The sequence below is a fragment of the Salvelinus alpinus genome, chromosome 12 (genome assembly GCF_045679555.1).
Source record: "Salvelinus alpinus chromosome 12, SLU_Salpinus.1, whole genome shotgun sequence".
In the NCBI taxonomy this organism is placed as follows: Eukaryota; Metazoa; Chordata; class Actinopteri; order Salmoniformes; family Salmonidae; genus Salvelinus; species Salvelinus alpinus.
The window spans coordinates 32,773,477-32,797,140 of NC_092097.1; the positions used below are offsets into that span (position 1 = coordinate 32,773,477).

The following is a 23,664-nucleotide window of genomic DNA, read 5'->3' on the forward strand; positions in this document are numbered from 1 at the left end:
CAGCCATTGAAGAGGAGTGGGACAACATTCCACAGGCCAGAAACAACAGCCTGATCAACTCTATGCGAAGGAGATGTGTCGCACTGCATGAGGCAAATGGTAGTCACACCAGATACTGACTGATTGTCTGATCGAGACGCCCCTAATTTTAAAAAAGGTATCTGTGACCAACAGATGCCTGTCTGTAATATATTTCAATTGACTGATTTCCTTATATGAACTATAACTCAGTAAAATCTTTGAAATTGTTGCACATTGCGTTTTATATTTTTGTTCACTGTATATTTTTTTCTCTCACCCATCTACACACAATACCCCATAATGACAAAGTGAAAACATGCTTTTAGAAATGATTGCAAATGTATTGAAAATGAAATACAGAAATATGTAATTAACATCCGGATCCACACACTTGAGCCAATACATGTTAGAATCACTTTTGGCAGCGATTACAGCTGGGAGTATTTCTGGGTGAGTCTCTAAGAGCTTTGCACACCTGTATTATACAATATTTCGACATTATTATTTTTTTAATTCTTCAAGCTCTGTCAAGTTGGTTGTTGAACATAGCTAGACAGCCATTTTCAAGTCTTGACATAGATTTTCAAGACGATTTAAGTCAAAACTGTAACTAGGCCACTCAGGAACATTCACTGTCATATTGGTAAACAATTCCAGTGTATATTTGGCCTTGTGTTTAGGTTATTGTCCTGCTGAAAGGTGAATTTGTCTCCGAGTGTCTGTTGAAAAGCAGACTGAACCAGGTTTTCCTCTAGGATTTTACCTGTGCTTAGCTCTATTCCATTTATTTTTATCCTAAAAAACTCCCTAGTCCTTGCCGATGACAAGCATACGGATAACATGATGCAGCCACCACCATACTTGAAAATATTAAGAGTGGTACTCAGTGATGTGTTGGATTTGCCCCAAACATAACACTTTGTAGTCAGGACAGTTAATTTCTTAGCCACATTTTTTGCAGTTCTACTTTAGTGCCTTATTGCAAACAGGATGCATGTTTTGGAATGTTTTATTCTGTACACACTTCCTTTTTTCACTATGTCATTTAGATTAGTATTGTGGAGTAACTACAATGTAGTTGATCCATCCTCAAATTTCTCCTATCACAGTCATTATACTCTGTAACTGTTTTAAAGTCACCATTTGCCTCATGGTGAAATCCCTGAGCGGTTTCCTTCCTCTTCAGCAACTGAGTTATGAAGGACGCATCTATCTTTGTAGTGACTGGGTGTATTGATACACCATACAAATTGTAATTAATAACTTCACCATGCTCAAGGGGATATTCTGTCTGCTTTTTTAAATTTTTGCCCATCTACCAATAGGTGCCCTTCTTTGCGAGGCATTGGAAAACATCCCTAATCTTTGTGGTTGAATCTGTGTTGAAATGACCTTACAGATAATTGTATGTGTGGGGTATAGAGATGAGGAAGTCATTCAACAATAATGTTAAACACCTATTATTGCACACAAAGTGAGTCCATGCAACTTATTATGTGACTTGTTAAGCAAATGTATACTTTTGAATTTATTTAGACTGCTATTACAAAGGGGTTGAATACTTAATAACTCAAGACATTTCAGCTTTTCATTTTTTATTAATTTGTAAAAATGTCCAAAACCATAATTCCACTTTCACATGATGTGGTATTGTGTGTAGGCCAGTGACACAAAATCTCAATTTAATCAATTTTAAATTCAGGCTGTAACACAACAACATTTGGAAAAAGTCAAGGGGTGTGATTCACCATGTGAATACTTTCTGAAGACACTGTACGTTCCGTTCTCTGCATCAACAAAACTCCCTCTATCCTCTATCTTGTTAAGAGTGTTCAGGTGTGTTGGCCATGGCCTGATCTTAATGAGTGCTTGTTTCCTTTTAAATGGGGTACGTTTGAGTAGACTGAAATGAACAGCTTTGTATGAGTTTTAAAAAAACATGGCATGCTAGCTCTTTCCTGGTGGCTCAGTGGACTAATTCCATGGATTGAGAACAGAAGATCATAGGTTTGACTCTCACTGATGCCGTGCCACAATAAAAAAGAAATGTGTTTGCATGATTAATGCTTCGGGAAATAAATGTATTTTTGTGCTTGGAGTTCAAAACAGTTAAGCTAGCAGTGTTGTTAAAAGTCTTATTGAAACATGTACTCAGAACGTTATTTAATTATCTTCAAATAACCTATCATTTCCACTCTCAAAACATTAATAAAACCCCAGGAAAACTTTCAGGGAACCAGAGTAAAACATTCTCAGAACCTCATAGCAACATAAAAATGTATGTTCCCAGAACAGGCTAAATTTTCACTTCCATTCTCAGAACGTTTAAAAAACGTTCAGTTTTAACGTTTAGGAAACATATGGCTTTGTTCCCAGAACCAATGGGAAACCAAAAGCCTACGTTCCCACAACTCCCAACCCCCTAAATGTGCTAGCTTGGCACAAAAACATTTCTCTAATACCTTCAATGCTGTTCTATTTGTACTTAAGTTAACTGGGCTTCTTAATGGTCCTATTATATACTTCGTCATGACCCAGTTGGGTCTGAACACCTATAACGATAACATTCTGAAGGAGGCAAGCTCTTGTAAGTTGTCAACACCATGGTGAAGTTGGACGCTCTCAGGCAAACGAGCACAGGACCCTATCCTGTCTGCTGGGTCTCCAGTGGGCCCTCTGCCAGGACCCTCCCCGCCATGCTGGCCCATATGCCAGGGTATATTTCACTCAGAGTGGCTGGCTGCAATAACGGTTGCGGTAGCACCACTGAGTTGGGATGACCATCTGTCCACCAGAGAGCTAGCAGGGCCTGGGCAGCCTGCAGCCTGTCAGCTACTAGACCAGAGAGTAGAACGATCTCCAGTCAGTTTGTTTGAGGGACCAAGATTATCCAGTAATGCCTACTTTTAAGTACTCTTATAAGTCAGGGTTGTGGGGGGGGGGAAACGTATTACAGTTTTTTACAATCACTTTGGCACTAATTTCGGAACCTTGATGTCATTTTTCAAAGCTCCAGACACAAAACTCACAACCAATGATCAAAATGAAAAAAATTCTAAACTAGAACACTTTTTCCAATTGCTTGGATACAATACACATAAAGCTAAGATCATTTGTTCATTGAACTAAAATCACCTGTTCAAAATGACAACTTAAAATCAAAGTATTACCATTTCAAAATGCAATTCACACATTACATCTGAGATGACTATCTATTCATTTCATTACAATGATCTAACTATCAATTGATACAACTGCTCAAAATGATAAGTAGCTGTTGCATTCCTCTTAATGCATAGTTTTATGGAAACTGACAAACAATATTCCATGTTTAGATCATGAAAGTTTCAGGATAACGAGATCCATTGACACCAATTACCGTGGAACATGAACCAATTGGACTACATTATCTATGGATGTAATATTTCATTATCATTCTTTATCAGACACTGTTTCTATTGTCCCATGTACCACTTTTCCAGACCATATTTTCAGATTTGACATTACTGTACACTCACTGGCCACTTTATTAGGTACACCTATCTAGTACTTGGTAGGACCCCTTTTGCCTCCACAACAGCCTGAATTATTCACGGTGTTGTACGTTAAGAGAAGCCCTTCTGCACACCACTGTTTTAAACGGCTGTTATTTGAGCATTTGTGGCCTTTCTGTTAGCTTGAATGAGTCTGGACATTCTCCTCTGACCTCTCTCATTAACAAGGTGTTTTGCCCACAGAACTGCCGCTCACTGCATGGGTTTTGTTTATCGCACCATTCTCTGTAAACTCTAGAGACTGTAGTGCATAAAAATCCCAGGAAGGCAGCTGTTTCTGAGATGCTGGAATCACCATGTGTGGCATCAACAATCATACCACGGTCAAAGTTGCTTAGATTACGCATCTTGCCCGTTCTAATGTTAGGTCGAACAACAACTAAAGCTCTCTACTCAATATACTCTATATATTGAGTTGCAGGCAGCCACATGATTCGCTGTTCGAATGTAACCTTCCTTGATGGGCTAAATCAGGTCTGTAGAGCTGATGGCATGACCTATGTCATTGTGTGGGATAATGTCAGGTTCCACCATGCTCAAATGGTGCAAGCATGGTTTCAGGACCATCCACAATTTACCACCCTGTACTTACCCCCATACTCTCCTTTCCTAAAACCCGATTGAGGAATTTTTCTCCACATGGAGGTGGAAGGTATATGATAGGCGCCCTCACGAACAAGCCACCATTCTCCAGGCCATGGATAACGCATGCAATGACATCACGGCAGACCAGTGTCAGGCCTGGATTTGCCATGCCCGAAGATTCTTCCCAAGATGTTTGGCTAATGAAAGCATCCATTGTGATGTGGATGAAAACCTATGGCCAAATCCACAAGACAGGGTTGAGGGAAATATAGAAGTACAGTAATCAATCCTTTGTTTTGCTTTTTACAGTAAGCCAGGTGAGGAACACTGCAGTTGATGTTTTACTGTAGTTTTTTTTTTTTGTAGCTAATTATTTTTGCTTTGATTCAAAGAAACCTATGAGTGATTTTATTGTATTTCATCAATAAATTTCAGATTTTGTTCAATGATTCCACTGTGTCTGTAGTATTTTCTTTACTAGTCCTTTTACAGTGATGTATTTATGTGTAGTACCATAATGAAACATGTATCACATATTTTGTACTACAATATTTAATGATAGAACGAACAACTACACAGTGAAACTATCGGTATCTTGTGTGTGGGTGATCTAAATGAATGTTCCTATGCTATTTCATGATATTTTTTTTATTTGAACCAATGATTCTGCAAGTGCAAGGTTTCTTTAAAGATATGAATGCACAATGCAATGTTTTGAACATTGGACAGCCTGTGTTACAAGTGATGACCGTTTTGAGTTTTGTGTCTAGAGTTTTGAAAAATGACCACAAGGTTCTGAAATTAGTGCCAAAGGGATTGTAAAAAACTGTAAGAGCACCCTCAAAGTTCTGTATCCTATTTTGTACCATGGTCACTTTTAGAGTTTACAGTTTTTTCCAATTGCTAACACACTAAAATGACATGCACAGCATAATTATTTAAACTGACACACAGAGAGCAAAACCTCTTCTCAAGTTTCCAAAAGTCTAAACACATTTTCTGCTTTACACACATTTTGCAATTCAAAATGGCACTTTTTAAATACACTGCACACGCTTCTCTGCATAAGACACAACAATCTGACATAAAGTCACATGTTTGCCATTTCAAAACACTGCCATTCAAAATGACACTACATGAGCTAATTGGCCAATACATGTGCCACCTGGCCAAACACCTCAATGGTTAATTGTTACCACTTCAATCAGGAAGTAAGCACTATGAAAAGACCACAAAACCTTTTGTTTTACAACAACAATGGAAGCCGTTGCAGAGAGAGGAAGGGGAAGAGGAAGAGGGAGGGGGAGAATGAGAGGGGGAGGAAGAGTGAGAGGTAAGGGTAGAGCTGGTAGAGGAGTTCATGGCCAAAGAAGACAACAACTTTCAAATGAAATCAGAGCAACCTTAGTTGATCATGTCATCAATCATGGGCTGACAATGCGAGAGGCTGGACAGAGAGTGCAGCCCAACCTGAGCCGTTTTACTGTCGCCTGTGTCATCCGGACATTTAGACTGGAGTACAGGTATGTAACCGAAATTTATTTCACACTATGTAGTACACCCCATGTTATAGTGTATCAGGTGGGTGACACCTGTTTACTTCATGAATGGCTGATGTCATACACTAACTGCACAAATTTCCTGTAGAATTTACTCTACTGTGGAGGAAATATCTTTAGGCTGCATTGTCCAAGCCCTATATTTTTGTTTTTTTGTTTTTCTAAAGGACTGAGAGACGCAACCATGGTGGAGGAAGGGGCCAAATGTTCACTGGGGTACAGGAAGCTGCCATTGTAAACTTGGTTTTGGAAAATAATGAAATCAGATTACGAGAAAACCAAAGCCACATCATCCAAGACAACACCATATTCAACAACATTCAACGAGTCAGTCTGTCCACATTGGCTCGCATTCTCAAGCGAAACCAAATCAGAATGAAACAACTTTATAAGGTGCCGTTTGAGAGAAACTCTCAAAGAAACAAAGAGGTCAGACGAGCATATGTGGATGTAAGTACAATATTGACTGCAGTACACTACATGCAACATTGTTTCCCAGTGTACTGGATAACACCATATTGACTGCTTTTGTTCTTTGTTTTCAGGGAGTACTGGGAATGGATGCTCATGCAATCCCACATGAGTTCATCTTTATAGATGAGGCTGGGTTCAACCTAGCAAAGACCAGAAGAAGGGGGAGAAACGTCATTGGCCACAGAGCCATTATAGATGTTCCTGGCCAACGTGGTGGGAACATCACAATGTGTGCTGCCATCTCCAATACGCATGGTGTCCTCCACCGTCATGCCAACCTTGGACCATACAACACAGCCCATATTCACACATTTCTGGACAGACTCCACAACATTCTCATACCACCAGAGCGTATGAATGATGCAGACCATCAAAGAATCTGGTATGTTGTAGTATAGGACAAGGTGAGCTTTCATCGTGCAGCCCCAGTCCAAAACTGGTTTGCTGACCACACACCATTTCTCGTGCAATACCTCCCACCATACTCACCATTTCTGAACCCCATAGAAGAGTTATTTCCGGCATGGCGGTGGAAGGTATACGACCGGCAGCCCTTTGGGCGCATGCCTCTTGTGCAGGCTATGGAAGAGGCATGTGATGAGATTGATGTGGGTGCGATTCAGGGATGGATAAGGCACTCAAGGAGCTTCTTCCCTCGATGTCTGGCAAGGGAAGATATTGCCTGTGATGTGGACGAGGCGTTGTGGCCAGACCCAGCTGTGCGGCAAGATGCTGCCTAATTATTTTTCTTGACTCTTTTTTTCTATATATTTTTTCTGCACATTTTTTCTGCAATTTTCTTTTTCAGTTTACTGTTTTTTTGTGAGCATATTTTTGTTCAGTCCAATGTAAATATATCTGCTGTGCATATGTTGCACTGACTTGTTTGGTGAAAAATAAAAAATAAAATGTTTCAACAGCATGTGTGTGTATCTGCAAATATTTCTGTGCATCTGAAGAATTTTCTACAATTTGAACTATTTTAGTATTATGGCAAAGCATACTAAAGATGACAGTGCTTTTCATTATGCCCAACAGTGTGTATTTGGTTAGACGTGTGTGCCAATGAAGTGTGTGCCATTTCGTGCAAACGTTTGATTTTGATAATGCTATATGTAGTTTTGGTTGCAGTGCTGAATTTTGCAGCATATAAGGTATTTTGCAGTTTGGGTGTGTGGTTTTGTGAATTGTGTTAAGTATTTTGATAAAACCAGCCTAGTTTGCAAAATTGTGTTTTAGCAATTGGGGAAAACTGTATTATTCCACTCTATTTGTCTGTTTCCGATGGTAATATATCAAAACCGCAGCAAATGACAAAGAGTAGTCAGGCTGATCATTGATTTGTAAAGACCCACAATAATGGGAAGAGGATAATTGGGTGAGAAGTTCAGGGCCAGGGAAAATAAGTCTTGGTGAATGTAGTATTTCTGGTAAACAAGCTAGACAGCTGAACTGAGAGAGTTTTCTTTGTACTTTGAACACGCTGCCTTGCCAGTACAATCTGTGTGCATTTGGTGTGGGTGACGTGGCTGAGTGTAGACAGACTGTACTCAGCCAGGTGTGTGTGTGTGTGTGTGTGTGTGTGTGTGTGTGTGTGTGTGTGTGTGTGTGTGTGTGTGTGTGTGTGTGTGTGTGTGTGTGTGTGTGTGTGTGTGTGTGTGTGTGTGTCTGTCTGTCTGTCTGTCTGTCTGTCTGTCTGTCTGTCTGTCTGTCTGTCTGTCTGTCTGTCAGTCTGTCTGTCTGTCTGTCTGTCTGTCTGTCTGTCTGTCTGTCTGTCTGTCTGTCTGTCTGTCTGTCTGTCTGTCTGTCTGTCTGTCTGTCTGTCTGTCTGTCTGTCTGTCTGTCTGTCTGTCTGTCTGTCTGTGTGTGTGTGTGTGTGTCTGTGTGTGTTGGTTTGAAGTGTCTGTTTTGTGTACCTGTGTCTGTGTCTTGTCAGTGTTTTTTTGTGAGTGTCTGTAGTCTTCTCGTGTGCTGGTGTGTGTTATTATTCAGACTGATGGTCACAAAGCTGCTCAGCCCTTTGCAGATAACCTATGAGACATAATGGTGTTGCTTTGTTCTTGACCAATAGCCAATATTACTAATGTCTCTATGACACAACCACCCTCTCTTTCACCCTCTCTCTTTGTCCATCTGCTCCTTTAAATTTGACACTATCTTTCTTAATCTTTCTTCCTTTTGTTGCTTCTGCTTTCTCCCACAGTAGTTATCTCCCAATTACTTAGCTAACATTGTGTGCTGTAGTGGTGTCTCTCCCACTGACAGAATTTCAGAGTTAGCCTGCCTGGACAATCCACTGGCCTTTTCAATGGACATTACATTTGACATTTATATTTAGCAGACGCTCTTATCCAGAGTCAGTGCATTCATGTTGTAGTCAACAGTTAGCCTGTTGACGTCAACTGATTGAGCTTATTTAAACTTCATGTTCTTAAATAGATAGTATGAAATGTGATGTAGGCCTACCTACCGGTTGTTGCTTTTTTTAACACTCATACAGACAGTGGTTGTTAATTTTCCATTGCAGACTCTAAACCTAAATCTATTTTTCTCTCTACTTCTGGGTCTCCCTGTCCTCTCTTGGCTCTTGTCCTCCACATTAATTATCTAATTTCAGCACTAATATGTCAGCATATAATGAATTGTACTGGTTACAATTATTTTTAATACTCTTGTTTCATCTGTTTAATTGATTAATACATTTAGTGGATGGGACAGTGTGAAAATACGTGAAGTCACTGAAAAGTTTGTGTTATATTGTAACGCTGAGTAGAAACCTGAGTTATTGAAGTTTAAAAAGTAGGCACATTAGTGATCATGACACACAAAGTTTTGAAGCTGGGTGCATCCATATACTGGAGAGATCCATTTTAATGTTGGCCTCCACACAGTTTGCCCTTTATCATGAGTTTGATTAAGAACCAATTCTGTTTTACAACAATGACGATCTGTCGACTGTTGCAGTGGGAAGATGAGGATTCAAAATGACCTAGTTAAAAACTGCCAGCAGGTTGATTTGATGGCAATCAAAACCAGTATCAGAGGCCAGGTAAGACATTGGGCCAGGACACAGGGGTAGCCTACTCCTCTATCCAATTGGTTTTAGTATTACATGTTTTGTTTATTGTGGTTGTGCTTTCCTATTGGTAAAGGGGAATGGTTTTTTTATATCAGTTTTGTCAACTTAGGTCCCTCAGGCCCAGGAGGGACCTTGCTGCCGAATGTAGCATGTTAGAATTTAATGGTCTTCATTTCATCACCAAGGACAGCGTCCGTTAACCGGATGCCCCCAGGTGGACTAGGAGCTTCTAAAAGCACTGGGTGTATAAATGGAAGAGGAAATACACAAAATGGCCTAACAAAAATGTCTGATGGATAATTGTTTGATTCCCTATACATATATTTTGCTAAGCTAAGCTGTTTTTCTTGTCATGTGACCATGGATAATGCTTGCATATTTTCAATTAATTATTATTTTAATTTTCTTAAAATAAAATAATGTGCTTAAATACTTCTTTTTTTCCTGTTTCTGTAGGCTAGTTTGGTGGTTTTGTGCCTTACAGAGGAATCACTAAACTGCTTTGATTTATTATTGAGTTTAAATCTGTGTACACCTTGGTTCGGCTCCATATAGGCTACTGCATGTGGAGCCGACAGAGAGCATCCGCCCCCTTGAGAGTTCGATCCGGGGTGCCTCTCGGCGGGGGTCCGGCCCCGCCAGACAGCGCTCACAATACACAGAGGCTTTACCCCCCTCACATCCTTGCTTTCATATCTCTGTGACTAATGTTTTCATATGGCTGTGATTCAACTCTAATCTAGTTATGGCATGGTTAATCTATTCAGTCGTTTGATGCTGCTTGGCCAAGTTCTTTGAAATTCATTCATCATTTTCTTTGTGGCATTAAATAACACATGGCTGAACTTCATGAAAGAACACAACAGTTGTTGGGTAGCCAGTGAAGCAATGTGTATTATTACAACATTCATGTAAGCCAAGAGCCTAGTATCTGTTTAGAATAGGCCTAGACTTGTTTGAGAGAAGGTTGAATAAACTATGCATAGGCATATGTAACAAGAGAGACACATTTGAGAGAAGGTTCACCCAATGGAAGTGGCAGACTACTAATATCAGTCCCTGTCCACTGACATTACATACACCGTTTAGATTTCCCGGGATACACTGACTAGCACGTGGCCGCAACGTCACATGAAAATCAGAACCTCGGATAGCGGCTTCTGCCAATGCGCAGCAAGACGGCAGAGCTTTTTTTCCTTCGCGGATAGACTGAGGAAGGAATAATCATAGGAAAACGAGGTGACAACAACGATACAAAAAAACACATCTGTGTTTCAATTTGGCTAGCATGCATTTTTATGGCAGGATCCTCTTTTTGTTCGTCCACCAAATCAATTTCGATGGAGGCACGTCTGCTGACAGAAGCAAGTATTTAAACAATGCCACGTAAAATAACGTTTTATTGTTGTTGAATGGACGTAATTAGTTATTGGTAGTAAACGAACCCGTTATTTGGTGGCAAAGTTGATCTGGCATGGCGATGTAATCGGTTTGCTTCGTTCCCATACTCTGGGGGGTTATTCCCTGCCATCTCTGTTCTTCCTGGTGTGTGTTCTGCAGGAATCGTTGCAGGAAGAACAAAAAACAGCATGGAATTTCAATGGCAAAGGGATGTGTGTTCTTCTACAGGTTTGTGGTGTCTCGTCCGATCCTGTTTAAAATGCGAACACGTTGGATAGTAAAGTGGCTCTCGGACTTATGTGGAGAGGGAACCGTGAGGGACATATTCTCTAACAATCAGCCAGAAAAAACAGTGAGGAAACAGGGGAAGAGAAAAATACGGTGTTTTGAAGTCTAGCATGCCATTGAGGGACAAACAAAAGAGAGGTGGTTGTCAACTGGCCTTTTTTGTACGGACTAAACAGATGAAAGCAACACCCAAAAATGACTCGGTGGAATTACGGATGACATAGTGACATCTGTTTTTTAATAACATTGTATATTATCCCTGAGCCTTCAACGCTACCCGCTCCCCTCTATCTTGCTCCCTCTCTGCTTGCGATAGAATTTCCTTTCAGAACCTTGGACAGCTCCCGTTAAACGCAAGCGTTGCCATTGTGCCATAAGTGACTGGATCGAAAATGTACATGAGGGGATTCAGTTTGATCCTATTGCTGTTTGGTTATGCTCATCGCTCACACTGAAAGCTATCGGGAATTGTTGTATCGGCATCCGTTGAATTCCAAAAGAACTGCCCATCCATGAAAAACTTCCGCATTGTCTATCGGCTACACATGGTAACAGAGAAAATGTAACAATGAGAGATACAATGTATTTACATTGTAATGTTTTGATTACCGTTGACCAATATTTTTTTTCGGCAGTCATGCTTTTTATAGAAACCTCTGGTATTTTTGTTTTGATAGTATAGCCCATAGCTAGGGAAGGCTACTTGAACCAAATAGGTTTGCACTTGGTAATAATAATAGGCTACTTACAAAGCCCATTTTGGCTCTCAAATCGTGCATAAGAAATGCCTGATTTATACAACTAAATGTATTGATACTTTCTATTTCACCCTACAGACGCATTTTGCCAATGTGGGCTAGTTCATGATGTTTAAGTACCGGATCCGTATGTTTTTCAATGAACTGAAAGTGCTGGTTTTGATGCGGTCTGGCTTAAGACGGGGGACCGATTCTGACACAAACCCAGACAGGCGAACAAGCAGCATGCGAGGGCTCGGGGTAGGAGGCTGCGGGTGGCCACCCTTCGACTGCTCTACCCGGGACGACGAAGAAGAGTACTATGGCACCAATCCCCGGCCGCGGAGCCAGGCATTCGAGGAGAAGAATGCGAAGCTCCAAGCGAGCCTGGACACTGTATCGCTCACAAGCAGCTTGGACAGTGGCATGCGCTCGCCGCAGTGCCGAATCTGCTTCCAGGGCCCCGAACAGGTAGGCTTTCCTGTCCTTCACCTATCTATCCACGTCTAGGCTACAGTTCCCTAGGCCCCTTTTGATTACCAATTGTCTCCCCATTGTTTCCAGGGCTATGCCTGTAAGTCCCTTCAAGGCTTCAAAGTTGGTTCTTCACATGTATTTCAGGTCTATACATAAGCCCACACTGCAGGGAAGCTCAGGTATCACCGTATGGCTGAGGAAAACAAGCATGTATTTTATCAGGGCAAATACCAAACTTTTCCACAATAGATAAAGTCAACCTTTGTCTCCAAAGACCCCATAAGAGACACATTGGCTCCATGCAGACTGTTACGTTCTCCTGGAATCCAGAATAACTCATGCGGATAAAAAGCTTTTAACTAAAACTTTGTTGACATGTTTCTGCATCCTCATGTTCCAGCTGCAGCCCAAACAGACAGTGATACAGCTTCCTCCCATTGAGGAGCATAAGCAGTGTTTTCCTTCAGTGACTTACAGCTCCGGTTAAATTTAAGCTCTGCAATTGTGACCCCATTAGGGTGCCACAAGTTTGGTTTCATGAAGCAACTCATGAAACATAAAATCTGGAAATGTCTCCAATGGGTCAAACTTTCACAAAGTGTTATAGAGAATTTACATCATGGATGGCTATCAGTGCTGTGCCAATATTAAACATTATTGTATTGTTATCCTGTTTGAGGGACAGTTTTCCAATAGACAGCAAATTTTTTTCAATATAGTTGTTCGTACTTGGTTCCATACATTGTTCCATACATATATTGTTCCTTACATACATGCAAGTACCTGTCAAAAGTTTGGACACACCTACTCTTTCCAGGGTTTTTATTTATTTTTATTATTTTCTACATTGTAGAATAATATTGAAGACATCAAAACTATGAAATAACGCATATGAAATCATGCAGTAACCAAAAAAGTGTTAAACAAATCAAAATATATTTTATATTTGCAATTCTTCAAAGTAGCCACCCTTTGCCTTGATGGCAGCTTTGCACACTCTCGGCATTCTCTCAACTAGCTTAATGAGGTAGTCACCTGGAATGCATTTCAATTAACAGGTGTGCCTTGTTAAAAGGTAATTTGTGGAATTTATTTCCTTCTTAATACGTTTGATACAATCATTTGTGTTGTGACAAGGTAAGGGTGGTATACAGAAGATAGCCCTATTTGGTAAACGACAAAGTCCATATTATGGCAAGAACAGCTCAAATAAGCTAAGAGAAATGACAGTCCATCATTACCTTAGGATTTGAAGCTCACTCAATCCGGAAAATGTCAAGACCTTTGAAAGTTTCTTCAAGTGCAGTCTCAAAAACCATCAAGTGCTATGATGCAACTGTCTCTCATGAGGACCGCCACAGGAAAGGAAGACCCAGAGTTACCTCTGCTGCAGAGGAAAAGTTCATTAGAGTTACCAGCCTCAGAAATTGCAGTCCAAATAAATGCTTCACAGTGATCAAGTAACAGACACATCTCAACATCAACTGTTCAGAGGAGACTGCGTGAATCAGGCCTTCATGGTTGAATTGCTGCAAAGAAACCACTACTAAAGGACACCAATACGAAGAAAAGACTTGCTTGGGCCAAGAAACATGAGCAATGGACATTAGATCAGTGGAAATCTGTCCTTTGGTCTGATGAGTCCAAATTTGAGATTTTAGGTTCCAACCGTCGTGTCTTTGTGAGATGCAGAGTAGGTGAACGGATGATCTCCGCATGTGTGATTCCCACCATGAAGCATGGAGGAGGAGGTGTGATGGTGAGGGGGTGCTTTGCTGGTGACACTGTCAGTGATTTATTTAGAATTCAAGGCCCACTTTACCAGCATGGCTACCACAGCATTCTGCAGCGATACGCCATCCCATCTGGTTTGTGCTTAGTGGGACTATCATTTGTTTTTCAACAGGACAATGACCCAACACACCTCCAGGCTGTGTAAGGGCTATTTAACCAAGAAAGAGAGTGATGGAGTCAGATGACCTGGCCTCCACAATCACCTGACCTCAACCCAATTGAGATGGTTAGGGATGAGTTGGAATGCAGAGTGAAGGAAAAGCAGCCAACTAGTGCTCAGCATATGTGGGAACTCCTTCAAGACTGTTGGAAAAGCATTCCAGGTGAAGCTGGTTGAGAGAATGCCAAGAGTGTGCAAAGCTGTCATCAAGGCAAAGGGTGGCTACTTTGAAGAATCTCAAATATAAAATATATTTTGATTTGTTTAACACTTTTTTGGTTACTACATGATTCCATATGTGTTATTTTATAATGTTGATGTCTTCACTATTATTCTACTATGTAGAAAATAGTAAAAAATTAAGAAAAACCCTTGAATGAGTCCAAACTTTTGACTGGTACTGTAAATACATACATACTGTACATAAATACATACATGTTGTTTCATATATTGTGCCAATGCAGATCTTTTCAGGTTAAAACAGGCAGTGGTTCCACCACCAAGAATCAGATAAAGATGAATACTGCAGGTATATAACAAGTAGTGTAAGACACTATGAAGAAAACAATTGCTTTAATATTTAATGCTCAGATTTTTAAACAAGGAACAATAAACTGTAGGCCTAAGTGTACAAACATAGATTTTTTACATAGTCTGCATATATAGCACAAGAGGTTGGTGGCCCCTTAATTGGGGAGGACGTGCTCTTTGTAATGGCTGGAGCGGAATTAGTGGAATGGTATCAAATACATCAAACACATGGTCCTCCCCTCAGCAGCCTGCACTGATATATAGAGATGGATAATGCTCGCTAACTCCTGTGCATACCCGGATATCTCAGAGGCCTTTCGTGTGTCATGTTGCATGGGTAGAGCAGAAGTGCTTTCAATAATAATCTGATTGTTATGATTTGATTCACTGTCAGTCTGAACCTGACACTACTGTGTGTCAGCTAACCCACTGGGCACAGACGTCATTTCATTGTCTAGTTTTGTTTTACATTTGGTTTAGTTATCAACGAACATGAATTCACATGAAATCAACAAAAAATGTTACCATGTCATTGGATTTAGGTTAAAAGTTAGTTGAAAAAAACGAAATTCTCTTACCCAGTGGGAAGGTCCTGTGATTTCATCACAGGCAAAAAGGAAAACACAAATAACATCAAAAGAAGTGTAACAACATGTGAGGGACCAACAATGACAATAGGACATCCATCAGATTGAATACAGTAGGACATACAGTAGATACATTGAAATACAGTAGTAAAGTGCATCATGGGGTAATGCATTTAATGACCTTTGCCCATTTATCATGACATCGAATCACAACTAATCAACAAAGATTCTTGTCTGTGCAAAATATTTGAAACATTGTCAAGAAACACATAGAAAAAACAACCCTTAAAAGTCTATTAGTGATTGTAGAAAATGTCTGTTTCTCTACCAAATACTCTTCCTGTATACTTGAGTGAATTAAATTAAAATACGTTTTGTTAAAATTATTTGACAATTTGTTTGTTAAAAAGCAACAACAAAAAGGCCTGAGCTCAGTCTCCCTGTAAGCCTTGCATGGCCTTGGGCTGTAATATTATAGATAGAAACAGTCTCTGTTGCAGCACCATGTCCCGTGATATAAGCATCCACTGAGGGAATCAAATGAGACAGAACCCCTGAATACTTTTCATTAGCCTTGGTGGTGTCCTTTGAAAGGAGGCACGTGGATCCATTGATAGAACGTAAATGACAACATTGCGTGGAGTTGATTTATAGGAGTGTCGTGATGGGGACTTACTGTGCAGGAGAATAAGAGAGATGAAGAGAGGACTGTGGAGTCTGCAGAAACCCTGTAGCTAGGGGTATAGTGCCCTAACCTTATCACAAATCTACATATAGTGTATTATTCCACCTCTGCACTGGGGAATGATAATCCTTCCAAACCTCTAACTGTACATGTATATTAAATGGGTAAAATGTTCTCATTAGTTGAAAGACTGCAGATAAAGAAAATCTTAGGAAGGGGGTTTCAAATGGGAGGTCGAGGAGTCTCTTATCCTAGATGAGAATATGTTTTGAAAGTGTAGCAAGTATAGTTCTAAGAATATCCTTGAAACAGCTGGCTATAGCTCTATGTTATTTGCAGTGAAGTGGTGGTGGTGGTACACGTGTATGGACCCAGGCTCTGCTGGACGGAGAGTGCTGATGTGTAAGGCATTGGACTGCAGGCAGAGTCTGACATTCATCCAACATCAATGGAGAGACATGCTCATGGAACCTATAGTGCCCACAGTGGATTGTCAAGATGGACAACTGTCCCACATGCAATCCCAGGGTTTTAGTTGAAACTCACACCATGAAGACTGTACTCACTCCAATACATGTCTTCCTACGCATTCTTCTATATACCTGTGTATTAGTTCTCTAAATAGAAACGATACAGAAAGTGGTCATTACCATATGGGTAGAAGAATCTGATCACCCCATGAATAAATATATTATGTTTTTTTCACACTGGTCTAGTCAGAGAGGAATGTTGTAAATCATGTCCCCGTCTGGTGTTTCTGGAGCAGTAGTAACTCTGGAATTATGCACATGTCAAAATATGTGTGTGTGCGTGTGTACGTGTGTGTTTGTGTGCGAGTGTGTGCCAGTGTGTGAATGCATGCGTGAGAGAGTGTGTGTGTGCGTCTCATTTATATGGTACATCCCAAATTATATGGACCAGGGCGAGAGCAAGATCATAAAGTAGAGATGATAAGAGATGGAGAAAGAGAATGGGGGAGGGGAAAGATACAAGAGAGAGAGAGAGGGCTACAGAGAAAAGGGGGGAGAGAGATGGACAGTAAGGTAGGTGGGGAAAGAATCAATCAATCAAGTTTATTTTATATAGCCCTTCGTACATCAGCTAATATCTCGAAGTGCTGTACAGAAACCCAGCCTAAAACCCCAAACAGCAAGCAATGCAGGTGTAGAAGCACGGTGGCTAGGAAAAACTCACTAGAAAGGCCAAAACCTAGGAAGAAACCTAGAGAGGAACCAGGCTATGAGGGGTGGCCAGTCCTCTTCTGGCTGTGCCGGGTGGAGATTATAACAGAACATGGCGAAGATGTTCAAAATGTTCATAAATGACAAGCATGGTCAAATAATAATCAGGAATAAATGTCAGTTGGCTTTTCATAGCCGATAATTAAGAGTTGAAAACAGCAGGTCTGGGACAGGTAGGGGTTCCATAACCGCAGGCAGAACAGTTGAAACTGGGACAGCAGCAAGGCCAGGTGGACTGGGGACAGCAAGGAGTCATCATGCCCGGTAGTCCTGACGTATGGTCCTAGGGCTCAGTTCCTCCGAGAGAGAGAAAGAAAGAGAGGAGAGAATTAGAGAGAGCCAAGATGTTCAAAATGTTCATAAATGACAAGCATGGTCAAATAATAATCAGGAATAAATGTCAGTTGGCTTTTCATAGCCGATCATTAAGAGTTGAAAACAGCAGGTCTGGGACAGGTAGGGGTTCCATAACTGCAGGCAGAACAGTTGAAACTGGAACAGCAGCAAGGCCAGGTGGACTGGGGACAGCAAGGGGTCATCATGCCCAGTAGTCCTGACGTATGGTCCTAGGGCTCAGGTCCTCCGAGAGAGAGAAAGAAAGAGAGAAGGAGAGAATTAGAGAGAGCATACTTAAATTCACACAGGACACTGGATAAGACAGGAGAAGTACTCCAGATATAACCAACTGGCCCTAGCCCCCCGACACAAACTACTGCAGCATAAATACTGGAGGCTGAGACAGGAGGGGTCAGGAGACACTGTGGCCCCATCCGATGATACCCCCGGACAGGGCCAAACAGGAAGGATATAACCCCACCCACTTTGCCAAAGCGGGATATCTTCAACCACCAACTTACAATCCTGAGACAAGGCCGAGTATAGCCCACAAAGATCTCCACCACAGCACAAACCAAGAGGGGGCGCCAACCCAGACAGGAAGATCACGTCAGTAACTCAACCCACTCAAGTGACGCACCCCTCCTAGGGACGGCATGAAAGAGCACCAGTAAGCCAGTGACTCAGTCCCTGTAATAGGGTTAGAGGTAGAGAATCCCAGTGGAGGGGAACCCGTCTGGTTCTCCAAAGAACAATAGAGTGGGGAAAAAGGTGATGAAAATAAAATGAATATTTTAGGCATTCTCTTATCTCTTTAAACCACATGGTTAATTGAGAACATACATTTTTTACATTTGCCTTTGCAGCTTTTGAGCTTTTGTCATGATGATTCTGTGTAAACTATTCACAAAGACTACTCTTTGGCTTTGATATTGTTACAGTATGACATTTTCACGCATCAGCCCATTCTATAGCTAGGTTATACTCAACTTGATAAACACTTGAATGCCATTTATTTTTTCAATTCAGGAAGTAAACTGGAATTCAAATTCCATTTCCAAATGTTTCTCATTGAAAGCCATTGAGGGAACAAGCAGAGTATTTGGAAGCGCACAACATTAATCACATACAATACCACTACAACAACTATGTCCCTCCTCTATAAGAGTTTCTCTAGTACAGTCCCAGAAACAAAGAGGGATATGTAGCACCATTTTTCCCTGCAGGAGAACCCTGTGAAAATAGGCTCCAGATAGAACCCTTTTCAGGTCAGATAGAAGCCTTTTGAGTTCCAAATTGAACCTGGGTTCCAAATACAGATGTATGATCTTAATTTTAGTAGGTTTGCCACAGCAGGAAAATAACCCTGCAGCAACAGGAAATGTGAATAGTATGTGGATTATAATTAATGGACATTTTTGTAGGGTTTGATAAAAAAAAATTGTTAGGGCAAATCAAGTCTGACATTTCAAAAGTGGAAATTACAAACTTTAGAAGCCTAAAGTTTAGAAACCTAAACTAAAAGTTTGTATTTCTCAGCAACACAAGAGTGACATCTGTAGAACCTGTTAAAGGGTGCTATTTGGAACCAGAAGGAGTTCTATCTGATCTTAAATGATTCTGTAGGGGAATCTTTTTGTAAAGGGTTCCTCTATAGCATGGGGGGGCAACTCCAGTCCTCGAGGGCCTGATTAGTGTCACACTTTTTCTCCATCCCTAACAAACACAGCTGATTAATCAAATTGCATTCTAAACTGAAGATCGTGATTAGGTGATTATTGGAGTCAGGTGTGTTAGCTGGGGCTGGGGCAAAACTGTGACACCAATCAGGCCCTCGAGGACTGGAATTGCCTACCCGTGCCCTATAGGGACAAATGGTGCCACATATAACTATTTTTTTCTGAGAATGTAGTCTATTCTCTCCTTCACCTCATCGATTTCTCAGGATAAGTGTCTCAACAGATGATGGCCCAGCCTCCCTGGCGTTTGCCATTTATCTTCGACAAACACAATTAGCCACCTCATCAGGTGGTATCAAATATTCATGCCCATCCAGTGATGGGGGTGACTCCCTGTTGACACTGTCAACCTGAGACGGAGAGATGGACATGCTGTGTCACTGTGCATCAACCAGGCCTGGGCCTGTATTCACAAAGTGTCTCAGAGTAGGAGTGCTGATCTAGGATAGCTCTGAAACTATTTCTGAATACAGGCCCTGATGTGTGTCACATCATGTAAACTGTCTGTCTCAGCCTCTCACATTCTTGACCTATTGCTTTCTCTGTGTATTGTTTTTCTTGTATCTGTCGTTTCTATCTTTCCCCATAGTTATACAATTGTTGCTTCTGTTGTTCCATGTTCCATACTTCAAGCTTCCAAGGCCGTTGTGTGCTATTGTACCTGGCCTATAAGTACATTTCCTTGGTTACTAAATATATGTTGTCACACCCTGACCAGAGTTTGCTTTGTATGTTTTATGTTTTGGTTGGTCAGGGTGTGATCTGTGTGGGCATTATATGTTGTTTGTCTGGTTTGTCTATTTCTGTGTTTGGCCTGATATGGTTCTCAATCAGAGACAGGTGTTTTGTGTTGTCTCTGATTGGGAACCATATTTAGGTAGCCTGTTTTGTATTGTGGGTTGTGGGTTATTGTCTATGTGTAGTGTTTGTGTCAGCACTAGTTTTCATTAGCTTCACGTTCGTCGTTTATTGTTTTGTATTAGTTTGTCAAGTGTTCTTCATTTTCGTCTTCGTTAAAATAAATCAAGAATGTATTCATTTCACGCTGCGCCTTGGTCCTCCTCTCTTCAACGTTACGACGATCGTGACAGAATAACCCACCATCAAAGGACCAAGCAGCGTGAAAGAGGGGAACGGCGCTTTGTGGAAAAATGGACTTGGGAGGAGATATTAGACGGAAAAGGACCCGGGGTACAGCCGGGTGAATATTGCCGTCCCAAGGCAGAGCTGGAGGCAGCGAAAGCCGAGAGGCGGCGTTATGAGGAGGCTGCACGAAAGCGCGGCTGGAAGCCCGAGAGGCAGCCCCAAAAATTTCTTGGGGGGTCACACGGGGAGTGTAGCTGGGTCAAGTAGGAGACTTGAGCCAGCTCCCCGTGCTTACCCTGAGGAGCCGAGGATGGAACCGGAGCCAGTCGGGGTGGAGTTGGAGGTGAGCAGGGTGAGTGAAGCAGAGACTGTGAAGGATTTAATGGGGAAATTGGAGGAGAGAGAACTGAGGGATTTGCTGGTTTGGTGCATGAGGCACGACATCCGCCCGACGGAGCGTGTCGGGGATTTGATGTCACCTGAGTCAGCTCTCCATACTCATCCTGAGGTGCGTGCTAGCCGTCTGGTGAAGACTGTGCCAGCCCCACGCACCAGGCCTCCTGTGCGCCTCCCTAGCCCTGCACGTCCTGTGCCAGCTCAGCGCACCAGCTCTCCTGTGGCAGCCCCACGCACCAGGCCTCCTGTGCGCCTCCCTAGCCCTACACGTCCTGTGCCAGCTCAGCGCACCAGCTCTCCTGTGGCAGCCCCACGCACCAGCTCTCCGGTGCCGTCGCCACGTACCAGGCCTCCAGTTCCAGCACCCCGCACTCGCCTTGAGGTGCGTGTCATCAGCCCAGTACCAACAGTGCCAACACCACGCACCAGGCTTCCTGTGCGTCTCCAGAGCCCTGTACGCCCTGTTCCTGCTCCCCGCACTAGCCTTGAGGTGCGTGTCCCCAGCCTGGTACCACCAGTTCCGGCACCACGCACCAGGCCTACTGTGCGCCTCCAGGGTCCAGTATGCCCTGTTCCTGCTCCCCGCACTAGCCTTGAGGTGCGTGTCCCCAGCCCGTTACCACCAGTTCCGGCACCACGCACCAGGCCTACTGTGCACCTCAGCAGGTCAGAGTCTCCCGTCTGCCCAGCGCCGTCTGAGCCGCCCGTCTGTCCAGCGCCGTCTGAGCCGCCCGTCTGTCCAGGGCCGCCTGAGCCGCCCGTCTGTCCAGCGCCGCCTGAGCCGCCCGTCTGTCCAGCGCCGCCTGAGCCGCCCGTCTGTCCAGAGCCGTCAGAGCCGCCCGTCTGTCCAGAGCCGTCAGAGCCGCCCGTCTGTCCAGAGCCGTCAGAGCCGCCCGCCAGTCAGGAGCCGCCAAAGCCGCCCGTCAGTCATGAGCCGCCCCTCAGTCATGAGCCGCCCCTCAGTCATGAGCTGCCCCTCAGTCATGAGCTGCCCTTCAGTCATGAGCTGCCCCTCAGTCCGGAGCTGCCCCTCAGTCCGGAGCTGCCCCTCAGTCCAGAGGCGCCCCTCAGTGGAGTGGGGTCATTTAGGAGGGTCGCCGTTCCTAGGAGGCGACGGAAGCGGGGATTGACTATGGTGGAGTGGGGGCCACGTCCAGCGCCAAAGCCGCCACCGCGGATAGATGCCCACCCAGACCCTCCCCTATAGGTTCAGGTTTTGCGGCCGGAGTCCGCACCTTGGGGGGGGGGGGGGTACTGTCACGCCCTGACCAGAGTTTGCTTTGTATGTTTTATGTTTTGGTTGGTCAGGGTGTGATCTGTGTGGGCATTATATGTTGTTTGTCTGGTTTGTCTATTTCTGTGTTTGGCCTGAAATGGTTCTCAATCAGAGACAGGTGTTTTGCGTTGTCTCTGATTGGGAACCATATTTAGGTAGCCTGTTTTGTATTGTGGGTTGTGGGTTATTGTCTATGTGTAGTGTTTGTGTCAGCACTAGTTTTCATTAGCTTCACGTTCGTCGTTTATTGTTTTGTATTAGTTTGTCAAGTGTTCTTCATTTTCGTCTTCGTTAAAATAAATCAAGAATGTATTCATTTCACGCTGCTCCTTGGTCCTCCTCTCTTCAACGTTACGACGATCGTGACATGTGTTGTTGGCATGAAGGGTATGTCATCCCTTGGTCCACTTATCAATAACCATTGATTAATGATAATATTATCACCTAGGGCCATATGTATCAAGCGTCTCAGAGTAGGAGTGCTGATTCAGGTAAATGTTTTCCTTTTTTATCACAATGAATAGGATTACATGGACAGCGATAACCTGATCCTAGATGAGCACTCCTACTCTGAGACACTATATAGACATGGCCCCTTATCTATCTATCTATAGCTTCAAAATTATAAAGACATCCTCAGCATTTCATAGTCATGAGATTATCACTCCAGCTCACAACATTCCATCAGGCTTATATCAATATCAACAGGCGACACCATTGAATTCATGAAGACATCACTGTTTCACCGATCTCCTGGTATCTTTCAATCATAATGTCATCATTGTTCCACCTGTCTCTCCATAACATCACATTAACAAATACCATTGGTTCACCTAGCTGTCCACTTTATTTGATTCATTAAGGCATTATGCCCAAGGAGCAGATTCACGTACCCTTGACTTACCCCGTTTAATGTTGCTGGTGCTTTTTTGCCCCAGTCCCTTCCGTCCTTGCCAGCTGAACCATCAACTCGCGTGGATATTTACATGCCCCGAAACAAATTATATTTATATAATGTTGTTGTGATGGGCACTCTGTGCGTATTTTGGGATGGGAATCAAGTTTGGTCCCACCCATGCCCCACACCCACCCATCCCCCACACTGCCACTCCCTTCCCTAACCCCATATTCTTTATCCGCCAATACATCATAGGGACAGAAAGGCAAAGATACATACAGTACAATCCAGCTAACAATTGTTGGTTCCCAGAATGTTCATAGGTATTTCTATAATAGATTTGTATCTGCGTATTCCAGGAATGATCATGCCAGATACATTCCATGAATAGTTCAGAAACGTTTTCATAACTCTGTGGAGACATTCTTTGAAAATGTCATTAGCATATGAAGAGAATGTTTTCTATTGACCATGTCTGTGAGCATTAGATGCTTGCTGAGAATATTACTTGATTGACGATGAATTCACTGTTGCTCAATTACTACATCCAGACGTCTTACTTTATTCTTACTGAACCCCAAGACTGAGATACACTTGCTTTCAGGATTGAAATACAATAACATTTTCACAGAATGAACAAGGAGACCAATAACACTATTCAATGCAGAGAACAAAATCTGTGCAATAGGGGTGAGAGAAATGAGTCATACTATTTTGGATTACTTAGAGGATTGATCACAGTGGAAAAAAACTCCCTCTG

At 42.5% G+C, this 23,664-nt stretch overlaps 1 protein-coding gene across 1 annotated transcript in view; it reads left to right on the forward strand.

Moving 5' to 3' along the window:
• Positions 1-10,414: 10,414 nt before the first annotated feature.
• Positions 10,415-23,664, forward strand: part of LOC139535906 (E3 ubiquitin-protein ligase MARCHF9-like) — a 37,651-nt gene continuing 24,401 nt past the window's right edge. Inside the window, exon 1 of the mRNA XM_071335849.1 lies at positions 10,415-12,169. Coding sequence (XP_071191950.1) covers positions 11,825-12,169 — 345 coding nt within the window. The 5' untranslated portion in view covers positions 10,415-11,824. The remainder of the gene's footprint in view (positions 12,170-23,664) is intronic.